We start from the raw sequence: 16,886 nt of genomic DNA, 5'->3' as shown, positions 1-16,886 counted from the left end.
CCATTTATTTTAGCCCATTCCTCATGAAATTCACACACAACATAAAGGCCAACATGCACTTTCAAATGATGTCAGAAACTGAGCATCGACAAAAAACAGCGTTATAATAGAAGTCAGTGGGCGGCTCTTCAGCGTCATGTTCCAGTTGAACTGATTTTCTTTTTAACTGGGTTTTTTTCGTGTTCCACACATAGAGATAGGTTGGACTACACCTTTAATGTGTGACAGCACTCTGACCCCAAATGGGAGGCATTATTGATTTAAAAAAAATGTGTGGGTTGGGGAATGAACAAACATTTGCACTGCATCCAGTGAATGACTGCATGCCTCGGTGCATTGACTCCGGGGGAGGTAGACTGGGTTTCTTTAGCTATATAACGGACGGTCAGTCGTTAGAGAGATCGAAGAGTGTAGCAGGGGCAACGGCAACCCCCTTCATCTGCCCAGAGCAGCTCCAGAGACGTCCATGAGGTGGGAATAATGAAAGGAGACAGGATTTTTGCTCTTTTCGCCCTGACGTGGCTTTTCTACGTGGGATCACACGGCCAGGAGGAGGCCAGGCTTCAGTGCGAGGACCAAAGGGTGTTCAACATCGTAGATTTTGCCCTTTTAGAGCACAATAAAGGCTTAACTGCTGGAGGTCAGCTGGCTCTGTATCAAGTCCTGGAGGCTACAAAGGTCAGCTCAATCTGTTCTAACTTGTACAAGGACTTTTTCGCATGTTTACTTGTATTTATGGCAGTTTGAGAACCTGCTGTTGCTGCTCAGTGCGACTTCTGACTTTAGAAGTACACTGTATAAAAAATTTGAGGTCAGCTCAACTCAAAATGATATCGTAACTGATTACATGGCTTTTCTTGAGTTGACTCAACTTGAGGACACAACTCAAACTTCTTCGTTGAGTCAAAAGTTCTCTTAATGCTTTTAGTTCTGCGTCTCAGTGATGGGAATAAAACTTGTTTTTTATACTCGACTTCCTCAGCAACCAAGACTCCCTCCGTCACACCATCCTGCGAGACATTGAGTGCACACTCGTGGATGGCTGTGGCATCGCTGGAGCTCAAACTCACAGCCTCCTGTTGGGTAGGCGGCTCCGTCCACTGCCCCACTCAGGAACACATGAAGCAGCTCAGAGTTTGTGTCTACAGATGTTTAAAACCCTGGAGAGAATATCTGTCGTTTTGACTTTGAGGTGTGGTGTCGTCTCATGTGGGGCAGCTGTGTAATAATTCATCCCAACATCAGGAGGCTGTGAGTTTAAATCCCAGCAACACCACAGCGGTCCATTATCCAGAAACCCCAGAGGAGAATATGCCAGATGGGACTGTGTGACAGAAGGAGCGCCATCTAGTGGGGAAACTGAGTAAAACACATTCAGTTTATTTTATCTAAGATCTAGAAACAGTAACTGGGAAATTTTTGACTAAACTAAGATGTTTGAGTTGTGTGAACACTGGTTTCCTCAAGTTGACTCAACTCAAGAAAAGCCATGAAATCAGTTACTAAATCATTTTAAGTTGAACTGACAGCTCATTTTTTACAGTGTAGTTTCATTTTTTTTGCATTTTCTTTAAGCAAATCAACATCCAGCACTTTTCTCACAAGCAGGCCCAGAATGAAACTGGTGAAATCATGTCAGTGCACTTCACAGTGAGGGAGTCCGACTGTCCAGCAGGGGGAGACAAAGTGTGGCACCAATGTGACTACCTGCAGGACCACTCTAGGGTATGTGTAAAATTGTTTTAGCTACTTTAAAGGGAAATTTCTTCATAACTCGGTGTGTGAGGCGTAAACAGAGAGATCCAGAGGGTTTGGTGTGAAACGGTTCAGACGTCTTTACAGTGGTGGTGATGGGAACCAGGCGTCGCCATGACTACAACACAGATATAGACACTTTATTTACCATCCAGAACCACCAGAGAACCTACACGAGTCTTCTGAGCTTATATGGAATGTTGATGATGGAAAACAGTGGAAAATCTGGAATAATGAGTTTTCTTTGGGGACTATTTTGCCGCACAGCGCCCTGCATGTCTCCCTCCACCATGAATGGAGTTGAAGTTCTCTAGACTCTCATAAAACAGCGTCTCAGTCATCAGGCAGTGAATTCAGAACCAGTTCATGTAGGAACTTTCTGTAGGAGCTTTTAGAGGGGGACGTCTGGTTCCTATCACCACCACTGTGAACAGTTCTGACTCGGTTAGTTTATCTAGAACAGAGCGTTTCACACCAAACCGCTCAGAACTTCTCTGTTTACATCTAAACCATATGATTATGCTAAAAAATTGGTAAAACAAACAAAAAAAAACTAGTAAAATTCCCTTTCACCCTGTTAATCTTTGCTAGTTTTCTATTTATTATTTTTCTTTGTATTTGTTTATTTGTAAATCAGCCTAAAATGTGCTATAGAAACATATGGAAGGTCGCCTAGACAGAAATTAGGCCCAAGCCTAGAATAAAATTCATTTTTAATGGTGATTCACACTTTAGTACTGCAGTTTAGTCCAAAACTAGTCTTAATCCACACAGTACTACTCAAAAGTCTTACGTACCAAATTATTTATCCGGGCACTGTGTGTGTAAAAATGATATATTTTTAAGATTAAGAGACCCTTATTAGTCCCACAACTGGGGGAAATTCCACCTCCGCATTTAACCCATCTGTGAAGTGAAACACCACATACACACTAGTGAATACACACACACTAGGGGGCAGTGAGCACACTTGCCCAGAGCGGTGGGCAGCCCTATTCACGGTGCCCGGGGGAGCAGTTGGGGGTGCTCAAGGGCACTTCAGTCACGTACTGTCGGTTCAGGGGGTCAAACCGGCGACCTCCCCAACCTCCAGCCCACGACTGCCCCCCATATAACAGTAAACATTAAAGGGCCAGGGCCCATATAATGTAAACTCCAGTTTTACTTGCTTTTGTGACATCAAAGAGTTGTTTTGTAATATGTAAACACTGTTAAAGTTTCCAAAAGCCAATTTCAGCAACCGAGGATCAGAACGCCAAGGCCCACGCCTTTGGACACTGCCCGATCCACAACGCACCGAACCCCTACTACTGCCCCTCCCATTGGTGGTGGGTCGATGGGAGGGGGGACTCATGTAACTCCTTCGGGCTGGGCCCGGCCGGGCACCATGAGTAAATGCCCGGCCACCAGACGCTCGCTGGCGAGCCCCTCCCCCAGGCCTGGCTCCAGGGTGGGGCCCCGGTAACCCTGTTCCGGGCAGGGTACACAAGTCCCACCCTCACCTATGGTCATGAGCTTTGGGTAATGACCGAAAGAATAAGATCGCGAATACAAGCGGCCGAAATGAGTTTCCTCCGCAGGGTGTCTGGACTCTCCCTGAGAGATAGGGTGAGAAGTTCAGTCATCCGGGAGGGACTCGGAGTAGAGCCGCTGCTTCTTCACGTCGAGAGGAGCCAGCTGAGGTGGTTCGGGCATCTGGTTAGGATGCCTCCTGGACGCCTCCCTCGGGAGGTGTCACAGGCGAGTCCACCTGGGAGGAGACCCCGGGGAAGACCCAGGACACGCTGGCGCGACTATATCGCCCAGCTGGCCTGGGAGCGCCTCGGAATCCCCCTTGGAGAGCTTGTGGAAGTGGCTGGGGAAAGGGAGGTCTGGGCTTCATTGCTTAGGATGCTGCCCCCGCGACCCGAACCCCGGAGAAGCGGAAGATAATGGATGGATGGATGGATGGATGTTAAAGTTTCAGATCGTAGCGGTCCACACCGTCCATTCATGGAAACTACACTGTGAAAACAGCCTGCTTTGAACTCAGAATTTCTGTGATGTCACAAAAACCGACATATTTACATATATACATATTACCTATGCAACCTAGAGCCATTTAGCTCCGCCCATTTATGTTACAGTTATAATGAGTGTTTCATCCTGGACTGCTTTTTGAACCAGGCAGCCAATCAGAACAGAGCTCATTTACATACAGTCATATGCAAAAGTTTCTGCAACCCCTGGTCAAATATTCCATGTTATAGTTGTTTTTCTGAGTGTCAATAAGTGTCACATCCTCCGTGTGTTTATTCGCTGAATTTAAACATAAAATGTGGGCTGTGTAAAAGTTTTGGCACAATTTTGTATTTTGAGTGTTTTTTTCCCAGTAATGTTAAACATGTGAATATAAATTATACACTCAAAAATGCCATCTTTGAATGTGTTCTCTGTAAAGGGTGCGTTAACCTATTTTCACTTAGAAAATCAGTAAAACCATTCAAAAGTGAACGATGGTCACAAATGAACTATGGCTGTTTTTGGGACATAGAACCACAAGAACCACATGCACATTATGGTAATAATAAGTGGAACTCAGGGGGAAAAAACAAAAGGAAAGAGAAAGGTGTGATATGGGCTCTTTAATGGTGCAAAAAAATCAAGAAAATCTTATTTAAAAAAGATAAAAAAGATTAGATAAACACAGATTTGGTTCCTGACTTTACTACTTACTTCGTATTACATACCGAGGCTTATTATTCAGTAACTGCAGGGACTTCAATGCATAAAGACTGAGCTGCTCTTAGATTATAGATGTGTGTGATAAAACTTTGTGCTTTGGCCATTTAAGAGGTTAATTTGGGGCTGATTACATGAACTATTGTATGATAACTATAAATAATACTGAGCTTTGAAATGTTTAGAAATACAAATTATTGTTATATTAATTGTCGTAATATTTGTATTGTAATTAGATTATTCCAGTAGTTTGTATTCAAAATACAAATGATTGTAATAATATTAATATTATATGATTGTTTTTTGTCCAGCACTGTATATGTGAGAGACCAGCACAAATGTTTTGCTATTATTATTATTATTATTATTATTTTTGTTGTTGTTGTTGTTGTTGTTGCTGCTATTGCTCTATTTTAAATGCCTGTTTGGGGTCATTTTTAATATTTTCATCCCTCAGCCGTCCAGTATCTGTCACACAAAAGTCCTGCTGAAAGAAACAAATGAGCTCCTCTCACACGAGTGCTCAGGTAAGTTCTCAGCTCAGGTGTGTGTTTAACCTCCATATATGGGACTGTATCTTAATCTCACTTCATTATAGCCTTAATAACGAGGTTGATTTACATAAATGTGTCGTTCAATGATTAAAGCTTTTATTATATTTTATACAAACTAAACGGGCTGTGAGAAGTTTTACAGACCGGCTGGAACAAAACAACATTAATACTGATCTGGAGAAACTGACCAAACTGAGCTGAACCTGATATTGGCTCAGTTTTACGGCTCAGTCTGATTTGGTCCGACTCTGAAGATCAGACACGTCTGGCGAATGGTGTTGGGTTCATTTCTGGCTGATTCCAGGTTGTTCAGCTGCTCTTCTGTCACAGCTGCGACTGAAAAGCTGCTCAGTGGTGACGACAGTTTGGGAATTTAGTGTAAGGAGCTGGAGAACGAACTGCCGGCTGAGCAGCGAGTGGGCGGAGCTCGTTACTCTGACGTAGCAACGAGCTGCTCGTTAAGGAGCTATAATTAGGAGGAAGGAACTGAACATTAAAACATATTAAAGCCGCGTTCACGGCCAGTTTATTCATTTCTTACTGTATTTATTTAACTGCTGTATTAAAGCAGTAGAGACACTCGAGGAGGGAGTCATCACCAATAACATCACGGCTGGGATGATCTACGGACACCAGATCACAGCCGGGATGGTATTTCAAGATAAAACACTCCCTCTCGGGTTCTACTGCTTAAATATAAACAAAACAAATGAAGTACAGTTTATTAAAATTACTTAAGTGTAAATGAGTTATTGACCTTAAAATGTTTGAGGTTTTCAGTTTCCTCAGATTTGAGTTGAGTTGACTTCACTGAGCAGGTTTTACAGTCATATAACAAATCCGTCTCATTGATATTCTACATTTCACAAATACAGAAGAATCTCTGTTCACATTCTGTTCTTACGGCTGCTTTTACTTTATTCCTACTTTTATATGTTAAATCAGTTTTAAAGAAAGATGACTATAGAGTCAAAAATAAATATAACTATGAATAAATAACACTACTATTATTGTTATTATTATTATTATTATTGCTGTTATTATAATGATTATCACACAGATGTTTTCCGCTCTCCCCTCAGTGGAGACGCCTATAGTGCCTGACCCTCGTCCACCGTGTTTGGGCTGCCCCATAGACATCGACGTGCAGAGTGAGGACATCAGGGAGTCTCTGAGTTATTCTCTCTCCAAAGCCAACACGGCGCACAACCACACGCACTTCTTCATCCTCAACACCATCAGCTCAGCAACCAGGCAGGCAAGTCGTCTTATAGTAAAGGCTATTAATGCCAAACAATGAAATTTCACGTCTGAGAACAGAATTCCAAGATCTTCTACTTCCGATTTTTAGAAAACTTGTAGACAGGAGAATCCCCACTCTGAAATGATTTCTGGTTTTTCCAGACGCTAGAGGGCGCTCACGAGTGAGTCCAAAATGAATGGGTTGATATGGAGCCTTTGAGCAAAATCATAGTTTATAAAAACTTAAACATTTCATGTGAAAGAAAACAAAATCATTTCCTAAAAACAGAACAGTATAAAACATTTTAACACCGCAGTTTTATTTTTAAGAGCTTTTAAACTCGAGTTATAGGAGTTTAAAACAGCGCCTCATGTACGTTCATGACGTCGGTGAGCACGAGGAGCCAATGAGCTGCTCCGCTCGCCAATCAGTCATCCCGCTCTAGCAGTAAAGCCCCGCCTCCTGCTGCCCAAAACCCGTTTACTGTAGGAAAAAGATAAATAAATAATAAATATATCGGTAAGATTTCTTTGTTGTTTTAGTGAAACACATTTTTTTTACTGTCTAAAATGAAAGGAAAGTTCTGGGCGACCAATTGAAACTATTTTAACTTCTCGTTTTTAGCCATTGAGCTCCATTTACTCCCATTCATTGAGAACTCGCTCACGGGCGCCCTCTGCTGTTCCACAGTCCTGTTTTTGATATAATGTGGGAAATAGGAAGTGGCCAGGCTTCTCATAAACCGGCTCTAATTTTACTCACTGGACAGAATTCTAGTCTTTTCCCCATTCAGTTTCAAAGTGAAGAGCAATTTTTTAGCAGTATGAATCACATTTTTTGACACTGTAATTCAATTTGTATATCAAACTTACACTGAGAATTTCTAATTATGATCCTCATTGACATCTTAATAATGCAGGTAGTTACATGCTAAAATCTACCTTTCGCATGAAGACTTAACTTATCTTACATGTAGCAATTACAGTTCAAACATATTAATCAGGACGATGAAAAGTGAATCACCATATTAAAACTTAGTTAATACAACAAACTTGAAAGAGATGGTTCTTCAAGGGTTCTTCATCAAAGAAAATGGTTCTATATAGAACCATGAACACTCAAAGAACCATTTGCATGATTAAAGAATTGTTTGCATCATGAAATATGCTTCTATATCGCCCCCAAAAGGGTTCTTCTATGGATAAAGGCTATAAGATACAATGGATTCCCCATCAATCTGAAGAACCATTTCATGATGCAAAGAACCTTTTAATGGTTCATGGTTCTATATAGAACCATTTTCATTACTTAAGAACCCTTAAAGGACCATCTTTTGTAAGAGTGTAGTAAAAGTTGTCCCTTTCATTTAAATAAACTACTATCTGTTATTAAAAATGTGAATTTTCACAATCAAATTTTATATTTATACTTAGTTCAATCTGAGTTCTGAATATCTAGAAATATCTGGAGTAAAAATGTTTCTGAATAGAATTAAATTAAAAACAGAATTGAATAGAAAGGAGTAAAACAAAATAAAAAAGCAATAGAGTAAAAATAGAATAAAATAGAGAAAATAATAACTTGTAGAAGAGAAAAGATAAAACAGAATAAAATGGAATAGAATAATGTTGAACTAAACAGAGTAGAACAGAATAGAATAAAAGAATAATAAAAATATTATAAGATAAATAAAAAATAATAAAAGATAAGAGTATTCAATGAAATAGAACTGAAAGAAATAAAATAGAACAAAACAGAGTAAAATAGAATATTTTCACATTAGAATCTCACATTTCGTATTTAGAGTTCAATCTGGATTCTGAATATCTAGAAACATCTAGAATAAAAATGTTTCAGAATAGAGTAAAACAGAACAGAACAGAGCTGAATAGAAAGGAAGTAAATAAAATAGAATAAAACAACAGAGTGAAAAGTTTTAGAATAGAATAGAGTAAAATAATAACCGTTATAGAAAAGAAAAGACAGAACAGAATAAAATGATATGAAATAATGTTGAATAACAGAACTGAGAGAAAAAATTGAACAGATTAGAATAAAATAGAATATTTTTATATTAGAATTTAACATTTTGTATTTATACACGGTTCAATCTGAATTCCGAATATGTAGAAATATCAAGAGTAGAAATGTTTCAGAATGGAACAAAATAGGGCAGAATAGAATAGAATAGAACATTATAGAGTAGAATGCAATAAAACAGAACCGAATTCAGTAACGTAGAATATTTTCACATTAGAATTTTACATTTCGTATCCTTACTTAGTTCAATCGGAATTCTGAATATAAAGAAATATCTAGGAGCTTCATTCGGCAGCTGGATCTGCGGGGCAGTTGGGTGGTTTTAGCTTTACGTGTGGATATTAACACGTTTTCAGCTCATATTTCAGCTGAAGGTCCTCAAGGTTGATTCTTTGGCCAGACCTGTTTTGACTGGTCACTGACCGCTGTGGCCTGACTGTGTACACAGTTTGCTCCGAGTTCACTGTAAAGGGAATCAATGCCGCTGCGTTTTCAGGTGATCGCCGGGTTCAGATATCGTCTCCAGTTCGACATGCAGAAGAGCAACTGCAGCAAATCAGAATTCAAAGAAATGACTGAGGAATGTCACGCAGACGAGAACGAAAAGGTAAATCTGGAAAGGAGAAATTTTACTAAGTTGCTAAGACTTTTCACATAAAAGATGAAGTAATATGATAAACACTGGTATTAATGTTCACTCCTCATTCCATACAGCCCGGACATAAAAACAAATCTGCTGAATTTTTGTGACGTTATTGTTTTTGTGGCAAGATCACACACACACACTGGTTATGAAGTTATGAGGAGTGTTTTAAGAGGAGGTGCAAAACAGGGCAGCCAATCAGAACAGAGCTCATTTGTATATAACATACTTAAAGGCACAGCGTTGAAAACAGTTTAGCTGTAAGGTGTGAAGAGAGGTCACAAACAAATAAAGGTGTAATAAATAAAATTTCCTTTGACTTTCTGCAACAAATATACAGCACTGTGTGAAAGTCTCAGGCACCCAAGACTCATTTTCAAAATCTATTTATTTGTGTAGTTTGTGTTTATTTGCTGAGAAAAGTGTTAATATTTTAATTTTAAAAATATATGTATATATATCTGGATGTTGGTGTGTGTGTTGACCCATCTCCAAGCCTCTCCTCGAGGAAGCCCAGTATTATATGTAGTTAAAAAGCAGCTCCAGGTTTGACCAATCAGTGCTCAGTAAATTGAACTCATGATGTCATTGATGATATTAACGAGTCTCTGTGGCGGCTGTGAAGGTGTCCAGGAAAAATATGGACCCGAGAAATTCTTGTTACTGTTTATTGTTTTTCTGTTTATCTGAATTATGAATACGACTTTATTCTAATGTATATTGTGATAAACTCCCTGCTGAGGGAAACTGGTTAAACATTCGCTCAGACGCCTGGAACTTTCCCACAGTGCTGTATACAGTCACTCACAGTTCATCTGTTCTCATAGCATTTTGTTAACAGCAGCAAAAGTGTAAAATTTCTCTACAGCTCAACGACGTTAACGTCCGATCCAGCTGTAGGTGAAATGTATTCAGCCTTGCAAAGTGAATGGAGCCCATTGATATAAATGAAATATGTATTAATATGTATTATATGTATTCTGCAAAAGATACAAGTTCACTTACATGTTCGTTGACTTTGACTGAAGCTCTGGATAACAATGTTATAGAATAGAAGAGACAGAACAGACACAAATGGGATAAAAGAACATAGAATAAAACTGAAAATTAATGGAATAGAAAATAATAAAACCTAATAGCATGAAATGCAAATAGAATTAAAAGAAAAATAGAATTAAAAGAAAAAAATAGAATAGCATAGAACAAAACAGGGTAATAAAATGGAATAAAATATAACAGACAGACTGTCACCTCACAGCAAGGAGGGCCTGGGTTCGAGTCCCTGGCCGGGTAACCAGGGTCCTCTCTGTGTGGAGTCTGCATGTTCTCCCCGTGTCTGTGAGGGTGGGTTTCCTCCCACGGTCCAAAGACATGCAGTCAGGCCAATTGGACATGTTACACTGCCCCTAGGTGTGTGTGAGTGTGTCTGTCCTGCGATGGACTGGCGGCCTGTCCAGGGTGTATCCTGCCCTTTGCCCAGTGACGGCTGGGATAGGCTCCAGCGCCCTCCGCAACCCTGAGGGAGAAGCGGCTTAGAAGATGAGTGTGTGTTTGAGAAAGAAATAAAATAGAACAAAATAGAGTAATGTAAAATAGAATACAACAGAATATGACACAATAGAAAACAATAGAATATATCATAGAAAACAATACAGGAGAATAGAATAGAATAGAATAGAATAGAAAGCCAAAATAGACTAGAGAAGAGTAGAATAAAGGAAAAAAATATTTTCATTGTATAAACACTTCAGTAAATAACTCAAAAATTCTGTTTATATTTTGTTTAGACTTTCATCAACTGCAACTCCACTGTCGACGTCGCCCCCTGGAGGCACGAGATGCCAGAGACGCATGTGCAGTGTGCATCGGGCCCGTTACCGGGAGCGGTGAGGCTTTACCGTTCACTCTCAACACCTCAATCATATCAAAACAGGGACACACGATGAGAATCGGCCTGGACCGACTCCAATAGCGCATTAGCAATAACGCAGTTGCACTGCAGTGATGCAGTTTTACGAGGTGATTAGTTTAAGGCAGGTGAGAGCATTTGTGCTTTATTTGACTGCTGCTGCTTCAAATGCAGTAAAATATTGTAGCATATTGAGACACGACCCTCTAAATAGCCAGTCGCCTTTATCTGACTCGCTATTCAAACTACATGCCGTCGTTAATACGGTTAACTTGTTAACCGTCGCCCCATTTTTGCCTGAAATGCCGTAACCAAAGTAAAAGCAGAGCTGTTTTTACATACTTTGGGCTACGATTGTGATTTTGGCCGCATTTGAAAGGAAACCCTCTCGAGATGATTTCCCATCAGTCAGAATTAGTGCACGAGTTACTGGCACAGAGTAACAGAGTCTAGAACGGAGGAGTTTATTTCCTCCTGACTCATAGATCTCTAAACTGATCTCTGGCTCTTGCCGTGTTATCAGACCACAGATTGGATTATGATGTCTCTGTGGAGAGCAGTGAGGCTCTGAAGGTTTGCTAGCGTTTGCTGATTCGGTGCTCATGTAACTTTGTAAACGATGCTATAAACACTGTTAATAACGGATCACGAAATGGTGAATCCTCAGATTTCAAGTTTTCTAATAGTTTACTTTATCACCGCTCTGCAGGACGATTAGGCTGCGTTCACATTTCCAGGCTGAAGTGACGCAGATCCTGTTTTCTGCCCTGATGTGACTCGGATCTGGTGTTTTCAGGGCCGTGTGGACACAAATCTGATCTTCTCAAATCCGACCTGAGTCAATTTCATATGCGGTCCTAGATCGGATACGTATCTGATTTGTGGCCATGTGACCTGAACATGACGCTCGGATCGGAATTCATATGTTTTTTCTCCACTGCGTGTGCTCCATCGTTCAGCGTTACCATGGCAACAGCACCGAACAGACGTTAAAGCCTGTAAACGGTGGAAAAGCAGCTTCTTCTCCTCCGTCTGGCTCTAATAATGAAGCTGAGAGCTGATCAGAGTTAATGATCTTCTCAGCGAAGCTCGTTCTGCTCGTTAGTTTGTGCTGATGATGCAGTGATTCAGTCACGTGACGTTACTGAGTAGGAGGAGCTCATGAGGGTCATTTCAGGCCGGCTCGTCACATTAATGACCGATTAGAGTCTCTTACCTAAACGAGTCAGAACCGTCGGATTTGAGAAACGAGGCTTGTAATGTGAACGCTGCCTGAGATGCATAAAAATGATGTATAATAGACTAGAAGTAAAAGCTCAGAGGAAAGTGTGGCGGTACTGGAACAGTGATCTAGATGAGGTTAATAGAAAGTGCTGGAAATGTTATGGTGTGTTTCATGTGTTCGTTTAACCCACATAGTGGGAAAAGGGCTATTTTGTCTGTAAAGGAATCTGCAGCAAAAATTCCTGGTGTTACAGTGATAGTTTGGCAAAAAGTCAAATTTATACACACTATTTTCTCCATTAAGTCAAATGTAGTCAATTGAAGCTTATCGCTCACCAGTGAGTGTGGCCAAATCATCCTCTAACCCCGTGGAGGCGCTCAGTGCCTCTAATCGTCTTGGACTCTGATCTATAAAACATGGACTGAAGCACGTTAGTATAGCTAAACACAGCAGCTTTGATCATTATTCAATCAAATATTACACACAGAAATGTACCATACAAAAATAAATGTATGTAAATGTGTTTATCAAGTGTATGAACATCTCCAGAATCCTGTCTGATGCTCTTCACTGTCTGATTCCTTTAGAAATTAGTTTATCAGCTCCATCTGAAAGTGGAGGAACATCTCCAGAATTCTGTCTGATGCTCTTCACTGTCTGATTCCTTTAGAAATGAGTTTATCAGCTCCATCTGAAAGTGTAGGAACATCTCCATAATCCTGTCTGATGCTCTTCACTGTCTGATGCCTTTAGAAATGAGTTTATCAGCTCCATCTGAAAGTGGAGGAACATCTCCAGAATCCTGTCTGATGCTCTTCACTGTCTGATGCCTTTAGAAATGAGTTTATCAGCTCCATCTTAAAGTGGAGGAACATCTCCAGAATCCTGTCTGATGCTCTTCACTGTCTGATTCCTTTAGAAATGAGTTTATCAGCTCCATCTGAAAGTGTAGGAACATCTCCATAATCCTGTCTGATGCTCTTCACTGTCTGATGCCTTTAGAAATGAGTTTATCAGCTCCATCTGAAAGTGGAGGAACATCTCCAGAATCCTGTCTGATGCTCTTCACTGTCTGATGCCTTTAGAAATGAGTTTATCAGCTCCATCTTAAAGTGGAGGAACATCTCCAGAATCCTGTCTGATGCTCTTCACTGTCTGATTCCTTTAGAAATTAGTTTATCAGCTCCATCTGAAAGTGGAGGAACATCTCCAGAATCCTGTCTGATGCTCTTCACTGTCTGATGCCTTTAGAAATTAGTTTATCAGCCCCATCTGAAAGTGGAGGAACATCTCCAGAATCCTGTCTGATGCTCTTCACTTTCTGATTCCTTTAGAAATTAGTTTATCAGCTCCATCTGAAAGTGGAGGAACATCTCCAGAATCCTGTCTGATGCTCTTCACTGTCTGATGCCTTTAGAAATGAGTTTATCAGCTCCATCTGAAAGTGGAGGAACATCTCCAGAATCCTGTCTGATGCTCTTCACTGTCTGATTCCTTTAGAAATGAGTTTATCAGCTCCATCTGAAAGTGGAGGAACATCTCCAGAATCCTGTCTGATGCTCTTCACTGTCTGATTCCTTTAGAAATGAGTTTATCAGCTCCATCTGAAAGTGGAGGAACATCTCCATAATCCCGTCTGACGCTCTTCACTGTCTGATGCCTTTAGAAATGAGTTTATGTTCCAGTCTCTTCATTTTAAATCTGACCTGATGGTACTTTAACAGGACAGAAGCGAGGGCTGTAGATATTGATACTCTGTGAAATGTAGAGCTGATCTGATATCTTATTTATGTGACGTACATTGGGTGTGAGAGTCTGATTGCAGACGTATGTGGTTAATGTAAAGTACAGTGCAGATCACAGTCGGTACGTTTAGCTACATCTGGAACCTTCATTACACTCAACTCAACACAGATAATAACTAATACAAATAAGTGCATTTTGAAAATATATTTAACAAGCACATTTTTTGGCCATTTTCATACACTGCAAAAATATATCTGGAATATAATGTTGTCGGAAGACAACCTTGTATCTCCAAAATGATAAATTTACAGGAAAGGGAAAAAACCTACCTCATTTTTAATGGAAGTCAATGGAACCAGAATTATTTCCAAGTCATTTTAGGTCATTTCTTTTGGTCCGTTCCTCATGAAATTTACATACAATGTAAAGGACAACATGTATTTTCAAATTATGCCAAAAGGTGAAAAATGCCAAAAATGGACTACAGCGATATGTTTTTCCATATGGGTTGGCTGACCAACTCCATTTGAGTGTAAATTAGATTTTTGGCCAAACTATCACTTTAATATCTGCCATGTTGGTCTATGACACTGAGAATCTGTTCGTTTCAGAGGTTCGTGGTGAGGAGACGTCCTCCAGGCTGGTCTCCTTTGAGGAACATCCACAACTTTATGGTTGTGACTCCAACTAAGCCACCTAAGAAAGACGAATCCTCAGAAGAATCCCAGGAAAGCAAAGCGCCCACCGGCGCCCCCACAGCAGAAGACCAGAACCTAGCTCCGCCTACAGGCCCCCCGCCACCACCAAAGACCCCCCGCCCGGACACCCCAGCCACCCCCACGGCTTCCACCAGCTGCCCCAGCAAACCCTGGAAGGCGTTCAACCCCGTCATCGCCAGCCCTCCACGTCCACGTCCACCTCCACCACCTCCCAAAAACAAAACAGAGGGAGGCCTCGTCGATGCAGATCTGTTAGCGTGAGTGTGTAACAAAGGCCTACGATGCTCAGATCTGAGACACGGAATCTGTAGTTTTATCTCCACGGTCTATCGTCTAGCTTCAAATTCCTTCTTCCGTTCTGGAATACGGAATAAAGTGTTGTTGTCATGTCTGTGTACTTATTGCGCAACATTACAGTCATGCATGGTATATTAATAAGCACTGCAGTAGTAAAAGGGCTTCTATTTGCATTATGTTCTAATTTCATACAAAGTTTTTCATTACAAATGATATTATCGGAATACTACACTGTGTGAACAGCAGAATCTTTCAAATATTTACATAAACGTCAGAATTTCTCGTGTCATGGTCCCCCTTCTGCTTTAATTACGGTGTGCACTTGAGCTCACATGACTCTGATCACAAGCAGCGACAAAAGAAAAGCAGAAAAGTAACCAAAATCTAACAGTCTAACAGGGTAGGTGAACGTGGGTTCACTATTTGGCAAACGACAGGTCACAGTTGCCCTTAATTCATGTGTTTCTGGTCAATAACATCAATAAACTCATTTTAAATCAACCAGTTTTCTTTTAAGGTGGTACCTAAGATTTGACCTTACTGGAGTATTAGTGAAACTGAATAGTTGTACTTTTGCACAGTTCATTTTCCTAAAAAAATTACTTTTACACCTTAAATTTGAATTTAGACCTTTGAAATATTCATAGAGACCTCTGAGGTTTTTTTTTTTCTTTTTATTGGTATTAATAATTCATCTGATCTGAGTTCAAAATAAAGCTGCCCACAGCTATACACATCTGCGTTTCATTAAAGTTCATTTTGGGCTCCATACTTCCACTTTTATTGAGTAAAAAGTCGATGCCGATGACGATTTACCATTTACACTGTACTTTAGTTCTAGACTGGGCTTAGTACACATCTGGGAAGCCGGTAGAAATACCAAAAAACTCAGTAGCTCACAGTCCAGTCCTTGTTTTTGTGCTGTTTGTTAAACCGTTAAAGGCTGGATCTTCAGAATCTGTGGTGTTAAACTCCAAACTACGCCTGAGATCCTGAGAGCTAGTCTATAAAATCATAAGAAAAATGGAGAACACTGGATCCAGAGAGGCCTTTCGTGTTTTTGCGTTGAAGTGGCTGCCAGTGCTGGCTAACCATTTTGACGCTGTTGACATCTGGTCATTTCATTCATTTTGAGTATCAGGATTATATGAGGCGTTTCCACATGACAATGCAATTGTAAACACACCCAAGATGCATTTAAAACAGATACAAATCTGATCACTCAAACCACTTCAGCTGGTAGACTGAGATACATTTGAGCCATGCTATAGTGTAACTCAACCCAGGACAACCCAACCCCTCCTAGTGCACCTGAAACTCCTCCTAGTACAACCACAACCCCTCCCAGTACAACCAAACCCCCTCCCAGTGCGCTTAAAACTCCTCCTATTACAACCAATACTCCTCCTAGTACAACCAAAACCCCTCCCAGTGCACCTGAAACTCCTCCTAGTACAACCAAAACCCCTCCCAGTGCGCTTAAAACTCCTCCTAGTACAACCAAAACCCCTCCCAGTGCACCTGAAACTCCTCCCAGTACAACCAAAACTCCTCCCAGTGCGCTTAAAACTCCTCCTAGTCCAACCAAAACTCCTCTTGGTACAACCAAAACCCCTCCCAGTGTGCTTAAAACTCCTCCTAGTACAACCAAAACCCCTCCCAGTACAACCAAAACCCCTCCCAGTACAACCAAAACCCCTCCCAGTGTGCTTAAAACTCCTCCTATTACAACCAAAACTCCTCCTAGTACAACCAAAGCCCCTCCCAGTACAACCAAAACCCCTCCCAGTGCGCTTAAAACTCCTCCTAGTCCAACCAAAACCCCTCCCAGTGCACCTGAAACTCCTCCCAGTACAACCAAAACTCCTCCCAGTGCGCTTAAAACTCCTCCTAGTCCAACCAAAACTCCTCTTGGTACAACCAAAACCCCTCCCAGTACAACCAAAACCCCTCCCAGTGTGCTTAAAACTCCTCCTAGTACAACCAAAACCCCTCCCAGTACAACCAAAACCCCTCCCAGTACAACCAAAACCC

General features: G+C 40.8%; 1 protein-coding gene across 1 annotated transcript; it reads left to right on the top strand.

The window, feature by feature from the left end:
• The first annotated feature begins 307 nt into the window (after positions 1-307).
• Positions 308-15,353, top strand: kng1 (kininogen 1). Its single transcript, XM_017685829.2, has 7 exons — positions 308-678; positions 1,609-1,725; positions 4,934-5,003; positions 6,113-6,288; positions 8,810-8,920; positions 10,744-10,842; positions 14,448-15,353. Exons 1-7 carry the CDS (start codon positions 481-483, stop codon positions 14,814-14,816), a joined length of 1,140 nt encoding a protein of 379 aa, XP_017541318.1. The 5' UTR covers positions 308-480; the 3' UTR covers positions 14,817-15,353.
• The last annotated feature ends 1,533 nt before the right edge of the window (positions 15,354-16,886 follow it).

The sequence above is a fragment of the Pygocentrus nattereri genome, chromosome 15 (assembly GCF_015220715.1).
Source record: "Pygocentrus nattereri isolate fPygNat1 chromosome 15, fPygNat1.pri, whole genome shotgun sequence".
Classification (NCBI taxonomy): Eukaryota; Metazoa; Chordata; class Actinopteri; order Characiformes; family Serrasalmidae; genus Pygocentrus; species Pygocentrus nattereri.
Note: the sequence above shows the minus strand (reverse complement) of the source record. Positions and strands in the feature narration are given on the sequence as shown.

What these genes read in the sequence shown, in the direction of transcription:
- kng1 (XM_017685829.2), top strand. Translation starts at nt 481, where the DNA reads ATGAAAGGAGACAGGATTTTTGCTCTTTTCGCCCTGACGTGGCTTTTC. An exon ending in ACCTGCAGGACCACTCTAGG is followed by an intron (nt 1,726 to 4,933) that starts GTATGTGTAAAA and finishes TTCATCCCTCAG; the next exon opens with CCGTCCAGTATCTGTCACAC. An exon ending in CGGGCCCGTTACCGGGAGCG is followed by an intron (nt 10,843 to 14,447) that starts GTGAGGCTTTAC and finishes TGTTCGTTTCAG; the next exon opens with AGGTTCGTGGTGAGGAGACG.